The sequence below is a fragment of the Ursus maritimus genome, unplaced genomic scaffold (genome assembly GCF_017311325.1).
Source record: "Ursus maritimus isolate PB19 unplaced genomic scaffold, ASM1731132v1 scaffold_4, whole genome shotgun sequence".
Taxonomy (NCBI): domain Eukaryota; kingdom Metazoa; phylum Chordata; class Mammalia; order Carnivora; family Ursidae; genus Ursus; species Ursus maritimus.
In genome coordinates this window covers 93,406,624-93,420,956 of record NW_024426552.1, presented here as the reverse complement: position 1 = coordinate 93,420,956, position 14,333 = coordinate 93,406,624, and the positions used below count along the sequence as shown (strand labels likewise).

The window sequence follows — 14,333 nt, the reverse complement described above, 5'->3', positions numbered from 1 at the left end:
TCAAGCTATGGGTAGACTTGGCTGGCATCAAGGATGGCAAGATATAGGGACTGAAAAAATGCCACCACTCTTACCTCTGCCTGTGCTTTTGGTTTCTCTCTGTGGGTTAGCTTTGTTCTCTACTTCTGTAGACTGTTTTCTCCACTCAACTGAGAAAATAGACACCAGCTATCCGAAATTAACAACACAATAGCTCTGGCATTGGTCAAGGTTGGTTACTAAGAGATTAAGAGAGGAATGTGCTTCACAAAAAGGAGCCAGATTTATCATGATTCAGTATTAAAATGTAAATCAGAAGGCTGAAGAGATAAGATGGGGCCAGATCATGATTATGTAGGTTAAAGAGTTTGGAATTTTCCCTATGTGGAATAGCGATTTATTAAATAACTGTATAATGGGGGAGTGTTACTGTTATCTTTAGAAAGATCACACTGGCACAAATTTTTGGGATTGGTAGGAAAGAGCAAAGGAGAGAAGTTAAGGAACTGTTCTAATAGTTCAGGTAAAAGGTAACAGTGGCCTGAATCAGGATAGTAGGGATGGAAAAAAAAAGGGCAAATTTAAAGGCATTTTGGTAGCATCTGTAGGGAGTGAAGACAGAATCAAGGACGAACTTTGTTTCTGTTTTGGGAAGCTGAGCGAACTGAGATACTGAACCTAGAAGCAGGTTTTAGGTGGGGAAGAAGGGCAAATTCAGCTTTGAAAATCATAAATTTGAGGTGGAATGGGTCATAGAAAGTTAGGCTGAAGAAATGGATCAGGAGACATGCGTCTAAGACATAGATGGGGAAAGACCTCTAGGACAAAAGTGGAAGAACACTAATATTTAAGGGCATGAAGAGAATCTGGTGGGGGGTGGGGATTGAGAAGTAGCAGCCAGGATGGTAAGAAGAAAACTAGGAAGAGATACTACAATAGAAGACAAAAGAGGATTCAAGAATAGAAATAGAAATTGACCTATTTTTTTTTTTTAACGGCTGTGCAACATGCCACAGTATGGGTGTACCACGATGTCATGAGAGGACTTGAGACAAAACAGAACTCAAAGCAGTTAAATAATGTCAGATGCTCCAGGAGGGCAAAATTCTTCAGCTGTGAGAAGGGGGAGTCCATCAACCTTAAAGGATTGCTGTGGGGATAAAGTGGGTCCTATTCACACACTGCCTGCATTATGAAGGCATTCAATAAATGTCAATAATTTTCCTTTATGAACGTGAGCTGCTGTAACTTACCCATGGTTCAGAATACACACTTACTCAAGGATCTTTTAAAATCACGCTTACAATATAGTCATTACATTGTACTAATGTAGTTTTTTGTGTTCCACTGTACTTGTCCCTAATGAATGTGCCTTTTCTCCCCTCCTGACTATGTCACTGGGACCGAATCCTTTGATTTATTGGCTGCACCAAAAGTCACAGATTAATTGGCGAGATAAATACAAGTGACATTTTATTTCTGCACATCTCATTAATGTAGCTCAACTCCGACTGATCAGTTCTCTTCCAAACACTAGCTAGGATGGGACAGGAACTTGGTGACGTACAGAGTAGAATGGTTTGTGCTGGTTGCTTTCCTAGGGGGGATTTAAGATGCGTTTCTTTGTTTTGAAGGTGCTCACATAACAGTCTCTTACATTTCTGTACCTATTTATATTTTTTCCCCCCAAAACTAGCTCAAATAAAATAACAATTCTTAGTTCTTTCTTTAGGAAAGGGGGAAAGAAATCAAGTACCAATCCAATTAGAGAGAGAGAGAAGGAAAGTAGGAACAGGTTGGAAAGGCATTTTATAATTCATTAATCTATACTTGTACCTCCTAAAATTTTTCCTTTTATAAAAAAGAACTGAAGAATAAGATCAGAAACTAATAAGAAATCACAGACTTTAAAAGATTTAGCACTTGTTTTTTATAGCTTTATTGACTATTACCAAGTTTCAATATAGTTCAAATAATTAAATACTGCAACTGGGACATTAAAAATACAAACTAATTTACCAAAATAATTGTATTCTGAATATTATGTACAATATTATACATTTTACATTACATAAAGGGTTTTTATACATAAAGGTAAATTTGATTTATGATTATTGAAAATCCAAAATATATTTGAACAAAACATTCCTATGCATACATACACAATCACTCCACTGGGATAATCAAAACCATACATGAGTGTGGTTATTAAAAACTAACATTACATTCATACAAAAATGGTAGAAATTAAATGTCTTTATTAGTTTGAGAGATTATAAAACCACACACATATGAATTATATTACTTAATTCTATATATTTAAAAATCTTCATGTAGAGAGACAAATATGTCTCAATCCCAAAAGAAATTTTTGATTTTTAATTCTTTTATTTTAGGGCACTTTTGTAGTTATTAAAATGCCATATATGGGCATAACACAAGCTCCAATCCCAGCAAACAGAAAAGTCCTGAGGGTCTATCATATCACCAAAATTAACCCTATTCAATTGTATAATCTGGAATGCCTTCATATCCCTACTTGTCATCAAAGTGCTTGCAGACTGAGGAACACAGTTTATGGGGATATATTACTGTAGAGAACTAGATATTGAAACAAGGATATCACTAGACGAGTTCAGAAAAAAAAAACTGAATGGGTGCTCACATAGAAAATACCACCCCCACACACTAAATTAGCTATTAAACAAGGTGCCAGTCCTTCAAGAAGGTTAATACACTGATGCGTCCTACCTTGTTTGAATACTGGAATATCAAAGTCCAGACTACTGAGGCATGAGTTTTAGTACCATCTCGTTTTAAAATCTAATTCCTTTCGAGAACAGCAGTGATTTAAAGTAAAGCCAAACATTTTTCTAACTGATATGAAAAGACTGAAAAAAAATGTCTTTATAACCAAAATGCCTTTCCAGTTGTATGTCTGTATGTGGACCTTATTCCAGAGGCATACAGAGGGGTGAAAATTCCATCAGAACTATACACAAGAACCTCAGAAAGGCTGCAGTTAATAAACTGGCCATTCTCCTTAAAGGCTACACAGCATTTTGCAATATTCCCTATTTGAAATCCTGTATTTTATTAAAGGCAAACAACGGAACACCTGGAAACAAGAAGATAGAAAAGTAACAAGCTGAAATATACAAAATCGGTGCCCTTTCCAACATCACATCATCTATGAAAAGCGAGATTCAAAGGCTAAGGTTTGCTTTCTTGTTTTTCTTCTTGTTCGTGTTTAGCTTGAATATAAAAGAAGCTCTAACCTAGGTTATCAAAATATATTCATATAAATGTATGAGCATTTCTAATACAAAAGTTAAAAAAAAGTCTAAGTTCTTAATTTTCGTAATTAAATATCCTAGAGTTCAGTAGGCAGCTTGATTTCTGAGCAGCTTGAAAAGACCCGTCGGCTGAGCCCTGTCCGCGCGGCCCGGCCCCTACATCTCCGCTCGTCGCTGGGATTTCTCCGCAGCCGCGCCGCCGTCTTCCTCCTCTTCCTCCTCCTCATAGGGTTCCTCTCGGCCTTTGGGGCGGTTGTCATCTCGAACTGCTTGTTCTTCGCCGTCATTGTTTTTTTCATCGCCCTTAAAGGTAAAAGGAAAAGGGAAAACGAAGACATAGGGTATAGAGTTAGTGATATAAATATCCCTCTTTAAAAAAAAAAAAAAGTGAAGTTATTCAGTTTTAGAGAAAGGAAACAACTGCTGGAATACGTTCCGATAGGCAACAGCGCTCGTCTCTTCTAATCTAATGCTGGGTTGGCCTGTTGAAACTGCTGCACCGGAGCGGACCCGCCGCGATCTACCCGACCAGCCAGACCTCTCTCCGACGCATGCGCACACGCGCGGTCGCCATCTCGGTGCTATACATACGTTTTCCTCATTTTCACCATAGGTGTCTTCAGCATTATGTTCCAATTCCCTTTTTTTCTCTTCAGTCAAATCTTCCTGAACCTGAAAGAAACCAGAAATAGGTGACCCCTTTTATTATTTAAGCACTTGCAACAACATATTTTGATTTCCAAACATTTTATTAAAAATAGAAGAAACAAAATTAAACTGAAAATAAACTTGAAAAAAGACAAAATCTTTTTGAGTCAAAGATTTAACTTGTCTATTAGCTATGAAGAGATGTATAATATACCTCCTACAAAAAATCAATGCCATTGATTCAGACCCTAGGACCTTTGCGTTTGAATTTCTCATTTCTTTGAATAAGCGTTAACCCTACAAGTATAACACCTGAAGAAATTCAGCTTATAAAATTAAAAATTCCCCTTTTCAAAATGGGGGAATTGCAGAAGTCTGAAGACCCTGACAGAATGTAAGTTCTAGGAAGACAGGAACCATCTGTCTTAGTCAAATGTCTTCAATACCTAGATATGTACCTGACACGGTAATTGCTTAAGTACTGATGAATGCAAGAGTCAATGAATGAATAAGTGAATCAATGCACACAATACCTGCTCTGTAACAGCACAGAAAACAGACACCATTACCTATACATGATGTAGTAGAAAACAGAGAAAATGTGTATATATAATCTTATAATTTAAGAATAAAGTTCTCTGGCTAAAATATCTAGAACATAGAACACAATCATTTCAATTTCTTCATGAAATAGTTACTATACTGCCCCAAATCCCTACATCTCTTCAATGTTCTAACATGCTATTTCTGTTTTAAGTAGTTTTCTCTTATGTGCACTATTACTATTATCTGTTTGTCACTGATCCCAACTATTTTTTTCAAAATGCAAATCAAAGAAAGCACGCAAATATTTTTGCAAAATAATCTCTATTTAAAGATCACATTCCACAAAAATATAAAGTAAAATATTTTCTAGCTTAACTATTTTCAAAACCATATGCATACCAAAAGATTAAAGTTGCTTGAATTTCAAAAAAAATCCTGCCTATCCATTAAGCATCATGTAGTATCCTGGGACTAAAAGAAAACCTGACCTGTCCTAGGATAGCGGTATAAGAGCAGTCTTCCTGAATCACACACAGAATTTCCAGATTGAGGGTGGGGGCGGGGGAGGGGGTGTTAAAAATCCCAGAAATGGGCAAGGGAGGGAAAGCACACAGGTGTTACACTGAAAGAGGAACAAATTAAGGGCTGTTTCAAAGTGTCCAGCCCAGGTGTGACAGGAATGAACCACAACCCACCATACAAGCTTTGGCAGGAACCTGGCTTGTTAAGAGCTGACAAAGATGATCTTTCAAAGACGCCTCGACCCCCCAGCTTCCTGAACCTCTTCTAATCACCCCAACGTCAGCCAGACTCACAGCCTCTAAACTACAATGGAACCAAATAAATACATTCTGGGGACAGAGTCATAGAGCTTTTTTTTTGTATTCACATGTCCCAGTGGCGTTAGCTTAAAAGAAGACACCCTCATCTCACCTTCAGGCTCTTAGCAGTGGTCTGTGACATCTCTTCTGCCCTTCACCACAGAATCTCACAACACCACTTGGGATGAAAACACTGAATTACTAATTTCAGGCTACATATATTAAAGTCTCACTAACTGAAACATCGTTAAATTGCCAAAGTATCCCCATCAATTTCAGTGAACAAAGGCCTGTCTTCTGTAGCCTTAATAATGAAAATATACTAGTGAACACCAAACTTGGTTTAGTTGGGGTTGGGAAGGACCGGCCTTGAAACTGCAATATGGTGAGAAAGAATATAAATCAGGGTCCACAAATTGTTTTTTGTAAAAGGACAGATTTTGTAAATATTCAGGCTTGCTCAGCGATAAAGTCTCTCGAGCAGCTACTCAACCCTACCACTGGGGTGCAGAAGCAGCCTTGGACAAGACGTAAACAAAAAGGCATGTGCCAGTGAGACCGGACTTACAAAATGGACCGAGGCCTGTAGTCTGCCAAACCCTAACATGGGCTGTGGAGTCAGACAGACCTGGATTAAAACCCTGGCTCCCAAATGCTGGCTGTATAAAAATAAAGTCACTTGTTTCTATTATGAAAATTTGCCAGCACATACAAATAAAGCAAATAATTCAAGGAACTCCTTACAGCCATCACCAAGGTTCAAAAGTTAGCTCAACGGTGCCACCCTTGCATCACCAATCAGTGTTATTATTTTATTTTTTTTTTTGATGAGCCATTCTTAAAAATTCTAGACATCATGTAATTTCATCCCTACCCAGCTCAGTATCTACCTCTAAAAACAATGGATTTTTCTTATATAATCACACCTGATAAATAGTCCCATGGTATCATCTAATGTTTAGTTCTGACTTAACAGTTTCCTGATTATCTTCAAACTGTCGGGGGCCTGGGTGGCTCAGTTGGTTAAATGCCTTTGGCTCAGGTCATGGTCCCAGGGTCCTGGGATTGAGCCCTGTATCAGGTTCCCTGCTCGGTGGGGAGCATGCTTCTCCCTCTTCCCTTACTCCTACCCTCTGCTCATGCTCTCTCTCTGTCAAATAAATAAAAACCAAAAATCAAAAACAAAAACAAAACAAAACAGAAAATTCCCAAACTGTCTATTTACAGTTGGTTTGGTCTAATCATCATCCAAACAAAGGCCATACCTAACAGCGGTTCTGCTTTTTAACGCTATTGACTTGTTTTCCTGTAGAATGACCCACACTCTGGATCCATCGGCTTCTTTAAGGTATCACTTAACTCATTCCTCTAGCCCCCACATTTCTTATAAAAGGAAGTCAAAGACTTACATGAATTCAGATTTGATTTGCAAAGCAAGAGTTTTTCATAGGTGATGATGCAGATTTTGTATTTTCATCACACTGGGAGGCACATAACACTCACCCCACTTTTTGTGAGGCTGAAGTTGGTCAGCGAGCTCAGAAGGTAACTGCCATGATAAAATTCCCTGACCGCCATTCATCTAGTGATGTCATCCGTTGATGACTGGCGCCTAAGTCACTTGGTTTAATTAGGGGCTACAAAAATGGTGACTTTCTTATTCCATCATTCCTTCTGCATTCACTAACTTCTATAAAGAAGAACTTGCCCATATCAATTCTTTAGTTACTATCCTTGGTATACTTAATTACAATAGCCTCTAAAATCAGGTCTGGGTGGGCTCTAATCATGGTTCCAACAATAACAAGCTGTGTGACCTTCAAAATCTTAGCTAACCTCTCTGAGGCCCAAATTTCTTATCTGTACAATAAAAGGGTTTGATAAAAATCAGTGATTTTTAATTTTCTGTGTGGTGGGGCTCGGGAGTCATGGGCCCTTTTAATACATTGGGAAGAAATGCAAATGTATGCAAATAGGCACAGATACACATCATTTGACAAAAAAATTTCAGGAGTTTCAGACTTCCTGGAGTCCACCTGTTCTAGGAATACTTCTCCAAACAGTGTGTTCCTGGAGCTCTGATTCCTAGGCCCCACCACAGGTAAGATCAAAATCTGCAAGGGTAAGGTCCGATCCAGGAATCTGTACCTTTCACGTAGTCTGTCTGAGGTGATTCTTAGCCACAGCAAAGACTGAGAGCTACTAGCTTGAGTGACTGAGTGCAGGGTTAAGAGTGTCTCTGGCTAGAGAGATAAACACCCTTGCATAAATTCTTTCTTCTCTTCCCTGGAGATCTAGTGTAGAAAAATTTGGGTTGTTTATCAGTTGTCAATAGAATCTGAGAGAAGCAGCCCTGATGTAAATTACTCTTTTAATTTAGGGAACCCATAAATGAAAATTTTGCAATTTTCAAGTTTATAGATATACATTATTATTCTGGTAATATATTCTTCGTGTTTGGGACAAAAGTAATGTGAACTCATCTTAAAAGGCATTACTGAAAAGGAACAAAATAATACGGAGTTTCTAATTTTCAAATATGCTTAAACTAATAACAGAAGCCAAATGTTACTCTTTTATAATGGAGACACACCAGTTATGTCTTCCACATTCGACCCTCTTTAGTATCCTGATAAAGCTGATGCAAACACTTTGTCAAAGATTTCCCAACACTGCTCCTCATTACTCATTTTTATTCACCGAAATCTAATGTCTTAGGCATTTTAGAAACAGTCCCTATGTGATGTAGCAAAGTTTAATCACCAAAATAAGACAGATCTACTGAGTCTGAAATGGGCTTTGGCTTTACAGATCAAAGATGTCATGGGATGAGACAGGACCCAGAAGGCTGAACTTGAAGTAGTCCAGAATGTTAGGATCCAAAGATGTGCATGGAATGGGACAAAGGAAAGGCCTTGGGCGACAGCAGTCCCGTGAGGGACACCACAGCTGGCTGGTCATGGTTAACAGGGGGCTGTGCCGCCTGGCCTGCTCAGTGCTGCGGAGACTCACAGGCTGGCAGTCCCACGACAGGGAGCCTAATAACCCCGTGCGCGCTCTCCCACGAGTGTGCAGATCCATCTATTTTCAATTATATTTGGCGAAAATGAGCACTCAGAGTTTTCAAGCGGTCATTTAACTTATATACTTTTTTGAACATTTAAATCACTTTTAAGCACCCATAGCACTTTTTTGGCAATGACGTAACTTGTCTTGTTTGCTCATAAGTAAATAAAAAATCTGAAAAGTAAGCAACGTGGGGATGGGATCCCCACACGAATGTCCCAAGCAATAAGCCAGGATCACTTGTTCATAGCCATCATTTTCATGTTGTAGAAGGGTAACGCTGTCGCACGAAGATAAAAGAGAGGCAGGGACAGTGCAAATTTCCGAAAAGCGCACTTGTCTTGGGTCCCACTCTCTGAGCTCAAGTCACAAGTCTGAGGGGCTGGACCTCTGAGCAGGGAGGGCCCTGGCAAGACGCACTTCCTCCCTAGGAGCAGATGCTAATGGACGTCAGGTGACGTGGGATGGGCGGGAGGGGAAGCGATGACAGCAATGGGTCATACATCCCTGTAGTCAGTTGGGGCGGCTGGAAAACTGTGAGGCTCGATGCAGAGAAGGACGTGTAGGACACGGCACTGCATGGCACAGAGCGCCCCACAAATGTCTCACATGGATCACTTATAAACAACACGAAATGGGTTCTCATGCACTGCATTCCTCTCTTTCTCATTTTGCTGCAGTCTGGTGAGAACTTTGTCTCTATTACTAGTCCTTAAATGGTATTTGGGAACCACTCTTCTCCCTCCTCCAGGGAAGAACTGGGAAGAACCGGAAGAGGTAGCAAGATCCAGTAACTAATCATCTCAGGAACTGACCGAGGAATGCACCACAGCCTGTGAAAGGGCCGCTCGGGGCAGAGAGGAGAGTCACCCAGGGAAGGGGAAAGGCAGGCTGAGAGCACTCTGACATGGGAAGATGCAAGACCTCAAGCCTACGCAAGACAGGGCCAGAAAGAGGGACAGAGACGCCAGACAGAAATTTAGAGCAGGGAACCAGAGAAAGAGAAGCAGGACCCGGGGCCTGCTGCAGGGAGAGAAAAAGGCTCTGGTGGGCTCAGCTGACCTGAGGGTCGAAGAGCAGAGGTCCTCACCTCGGCCTGTCACCACTCTCTTCCCCTCCAGTCTCTTTCTTTTTTCCCTATCCTTAAACCTGCTTGGATCACAGGAGTGCTCTCTCCACCTTAACCGACATAATATGAACATAAAAAAAAAAAAAAAAAATCAGTAAATACTGATTAAAATTTAATGTTTACCCTTCTGCATTTTTAAAAAGAAGCCAAGGTGAACCTCCTCTCTTTTAATCCCTCAAAGATATCTGGCATCTGACATAATGAAACAGAATAATATTTGTCCAGACACCCTGTTACAAGAGAAGTCCAGATGAATACCTTTTTCTTGCCAAATGTCCTAATATTCAAGGCTGCTAGTTTTGCTAGTGCTCTCTTGTGATAACACAGCTCAGGATCTTGATCAGGATGAACAGCAGGATGAGAACAAAGAATAAAAAGATGGAGCCAGAGAGCACATGACTAGAGCTATCTGCTGCCAACGGCTGTAAAGAGCAACAACCCTTTCTGTTTTTCTGGTGTAAGTGCAAATTTTAGCATTAGCTCTGAGAAGTGGACAACAAATGCAACAAAAATGAAACAGCGGGGCTAGTCGAGAAACTATGCACAGGAGTAGAGCAGCACATGTACTCTGGGCAGGATCCCCAGGGGTGGGGGGAATCTGTCTGGGCTGATATTTGCCCATCCGTTCCATTCATGCAGTTCCCCTTAGGCTAAAGCCCCACATCGGCAAGAAGCCTGGCTGAGCAGCCCCTCTGAACCGGAGCTTTACTGGGCCAGAGAGACACTAAACACAGGGCCTTGGCTCATTCGTATCATACCCCCAGCCATGGAGCGGCAGTGGCCCCCACAGTAGAGCACTGTGACGAACCAGCTCCAACCAAGCACATTCATCCATCACTTACACAGATGGGCCACCACGACAGGTGCTCCTTGAAACTAATTAACAATCATCGGCCAGAAGTTAACAATAAAAAGGAAACTAAAATGAAATTTAGGAAATTCCATCCATGGAGGAATTTGGCTCAGTTGGTTAACGTCTGCCTTTGGCTCAGGTTGTGATCCCAGAGTCCTGGGATCAAGTCCCGCATCCGGCTCCCTGCTCAGCGGGGAGCCTGCTTCTCCCTCTGCCTGCTGCTCCCCCTGCCTGCACGTTCTCGCTCTCTCTGTCTGACAAATAAATAAATAAAATCTTTAAAAAAGAAAGAAATTCCACCCATGAGGCAGTTGAGTGGCTCAGTCGGTTAAGTGTCCAACTCTTGATTTTGGCCCGGGTTGTGATCTCAGGGTTGTGAGATTGAGACCCGTCTCAGGCTCTGCACTCAGCATGGAGTCTGCTTGAGATTCTCTCTCCCTATCCCTCTGCCTCTCCCCACCCCATGCTCTCTCTCTCTCTCTCTCTAAAGTAAAATAAATCTAAAAAAAAAAAAAAAACAACAAATTCCACCCAAGTGCATTTTATTCAATTGAGCTTCTTACATATTTTTCCTTTTCTTTATCATTAAATTTCATTATGACACTAAATTCTTATGAGGGAAGAAGCAAAAGTAGAGACTCTAAAAAAATTTTTGGAGGGTGTTAAGTGTATTCTAATGGGCACTGTGGGGCAGGGCACCCCTGTGAGGGAGAACTATGGCAATGTCTACAGAGCAAGTTACAGGGGTTACTCCAGACCCCCTCAATAGGCAAAGCTTTGTTCTTCTCTCCTTTTTGAGAGAAAGAAACAGGAGAAAATAGTCTTAGAAAGATCACATAGACCTATGTCCACCATTCCTAGAAGGCCGAATGTCTTCTTTCAGTTCAAAATTTCTAGTGAGAACCAGAAGGAAGGATTCTATGACCCTGTTCTTGTTACTAACTAACCAAATGTCTCTACTTCCACAGTCCATTTCCTCTTGAAAGGACCTCTTCTCAGCCCACCTATGGCTTTCTGAGGGCGTCTATAGAAGGCCTGTCAAAGCCGAAGCCGCCACTCAAGGGGCTTGTGATGCGCGAAGCATCCTGACCAGTTTCCTGCATTCCGCCTCCCTACCTCCTCCTCTCCCTCTTCCTGGTACTGCTCGTCAACATTATCCTCCTGCTGGTCTGGGTTTCCTGCCATCTGTTGAAACAAAAGGGGAAGCTCAAGTTACTGAACGGTGGAGATGCTGGGACAAAGAACGAGCTTGCTGCTGTAAAAAAGGTACTTTTAATGCATCGGTGGCCAGGAAATGATGAACAATCCTTCCCAACACAAAACCTAGGAGGGGTGTTAACCTCTCTCCCTGAGTGTGGGCATATCCTTTCACATGATGGCCTAAAACCCAACCAAAGAGGCAAACCTGTCGGCGTGCATTAGGGCTCACCTTTGGCACAAACCAGGCAGGGATTAAGACGCCCGGGTTAAAACCAGCCTCTGCACTAGCGTCTGCTTACCACCAAATGTTCCTCCATTTCTGCATTCTCTTGCTTTTGATTACTCTGTTTGGGCTCTTCATTTTCATCTGGCAAATTTTCTTCTCTCACTTGCTCGGCTTCCTCAAACTCGTCTTCGCCTTGATTATTAGGGTCATCTGCTGGGTTTATATCCTCTACAGCTGCCCTCTGCAAAATTTTAATAAAAAGCAACCACTACTTCAAAATCCAGGATCCAATTTAATTTCATTTGAAAGGCCACACACTGGCAGAAAATGAAATCGTCCTTCACCAGATTGTTCAGATCTGTCCTTGCCAACACTCACAAGTACACATCCCACCGTCAAAAGATAAAACTCCTGCTTTATTTGTCAGAGGCTGAATGAATCAGAATGCAGTACAAACAGCACTTGTTTTCTGCAAGCGATTCTGAGACAGTCCTCCAAATTCTATCACAAGAAATGTGAGCGTAACTAGACAACAAGAAAAATAGTTAATAAAAGCTAAAAGACCAAGTACGAGAAATCATTAAAATGAGAGATTTAGATAGGCAAATTGTAACTTGTCTCATGAGTATGTTGATTTTTATACAAACTTTCCCCTGCCAGCGATTTTTCCCATGTTAAGTGGGTGGAGAGCCATCGAGAGTGAGAAGGCCCCACCAGAAAGGACCTAAGAAAGGAGCTGTGAAGGAGACAAGAAGGGGCTCACCCAAAAGTAAGCGCTCGATTTCTAGCATGAACATGTTTCTGTAGAACAAACATGACCAAGAAAGAGAGCTGCCCTGGCTAGGGACAGGAGACAACGCGATGAGCTGACCCAGTCTTCAGCAGTGTATCTTGAAAAATCTCTCCCCCAACCCCCACTCCGGCCGCTCTCAGTGATGCTGTTCAACAAATGCCCTTCACATGATCAACTTGAGATCTCTATTTGCCACTCAAACTCCCAAAGCACCTTTCAAAATAATACATATCCTCATAAAGATTCAGATTTTAAAGCCCGAGCTCGGCAGACACGGTAATGCTTGCAGGAGGAGCTTCCCGATGCCTCCAGGGTCACCAACAGAACACTTGACTGAAGCGGCAAATGCTTCCCAGAGATGAGGCCTCAGGGTGAGATTTAGTCCAGACAACAGGACTCCACTTTGATTCACTTTGGGGCCCTGAACATAGTCAAGGGCTCACCGCGGTCTCAGCTGACTTACTATGTGCAACCCCAGGTTATACAGTCCACGCAAGTGCAGGGGACACTTTTCTTGGGACTATAGGGTGACAAATCATTGCCTTCACACAAAGCCAATTACTCCACAATCTCGTTATATAGATTTCTTTTTGTGCATCATCAATAATTTGTGTGGAAACACAGGAAAAATGTAACACATTCTCTTCAGAAAAAAAAGTACCAAAAGCCTTTGCAAAAGCCCACAAAATGTACACACTGGGTCCAAGTCTAGCCAAGTAGCAAGTAAAGTTTAATAGGCACGGTTGTTACGTTCAAATAAAACAATCAGTTATAACTCAATGAAGCTGGAACCAAAAAAAATAAAATAATTAGATGAGACAGAGAGACAAGTAGGCTAACAATTTCTAATTGAAAGAAGGAATGGGAGGAAGGCCACCAGTGTGCCCTCGAGAACGTGTAAACCGCTAACGGGAAGAGTGAAGTGTTATACAGTCCAGTAGTCAAAGCACACAGCACCTCCCGGGGGGGTGACTGGAACGGGCATCCTTTTGCTGCCCCTCCACCTGTCAGGTGTGCACTTGCTTTCTCGTTCCTCTTGCAAGACACTCTCTTGCCCTCTCACAGTCTCTAGCTCCCTCCCGCTCCCCGCTCTCTGGAGCTCCTGCTCTTTCCTGAGCATACCTGGACAAATGCTGACCCATGGCCACATCCCTGTGCAAGGAGAAAAGCCATTTCCATCCAAGGGACTTCAGGCAGCTATCAGGAAGCCCTTCTCAACGATTATCAAGGAAGGATATGGATCCTCCTTTCCATACAAGCAGAACCCATATGACAGTATAGATTGAATTTCATCAACACGGTGGTTGATTTACTAGCAAAAGATGACAGGAGAGCCAAAGTAAGTTATAAAATTCATCTACACATCTGCACAAAAACACGCTCCCTGGACCCCTGCTTGCCTCAGGCCCCGGGCCACACAGCGAAATTGAGAGTCTGGGTCCTTTCAGTAAGCACAAGGAACATTCCTGGTTGGTAGGTCTGTACCCATATATATTCGAACTTTTCTATAGCACCATGGTACAGATTTTTCTTTTGCTCCTCAAGCCACACATCCTCATCCGTCCATGGTTTGATGAAAATGGCCCCTGACTGCTGGGAGGTGACATGGTCACAAGACATACATGACGCTCCAGGGGACTCGTCAGCAGGCTCCACACCGGTCCATTTCCTTTCTCAGATTCTCTAATTCCCACACTTGCTTTTTTTTTCTTCCACCATCTTTCAGAATGTCTACATATTTCAATGCCTCTCAATTTTGCTTTTCTCAGTTTTAAT

At 41.7% G+C, this 14,333-nt stretch overlaps 1 protein-coding gene across 5 annotated transcripts in view; it reads right to left on the bottom strand.

The window, feature by feature from the left end:
* Positions 1–1,902: 1,902 nt before the first annotated feature.
* The window catches only part of GOLIM4 (golgi integral membrane protein 4), a 77,521-nt gene continuing 65,090 nt past the window's right edge, over positions 1,903–14,333 (bottom strand). For 4 of the 5 annotated variants that reach the window (XM_008710311.2, XM_040621633.1, XM_040621634.1 and 1 more), the window contains 4 exons: positions 11,838–12,005; positions 11,455–11,523; positions 3,867–3,947; positions 1,903–3,578 (listed from right to left, as the gene is read on the bottom strand). In XM_008710311.2, the coding sequence (XP_008708533.2) occupies positions 3,432–3,578; positions 3,867–3,947; positions 11,455–11,523; positions 11,838–12,005 (465 nt within the window). In that variant the 3' untranslated portion in view covers positions 1,903–3,431. The remainder of the gene's footprint in view (positions 3,579–3,866; positions 3,948–11,454; positions 11,524–11,837; positions 12,006–14,333) is intronic. The other variant, XM_040621636.1, reaches the window with a different exon arrangement.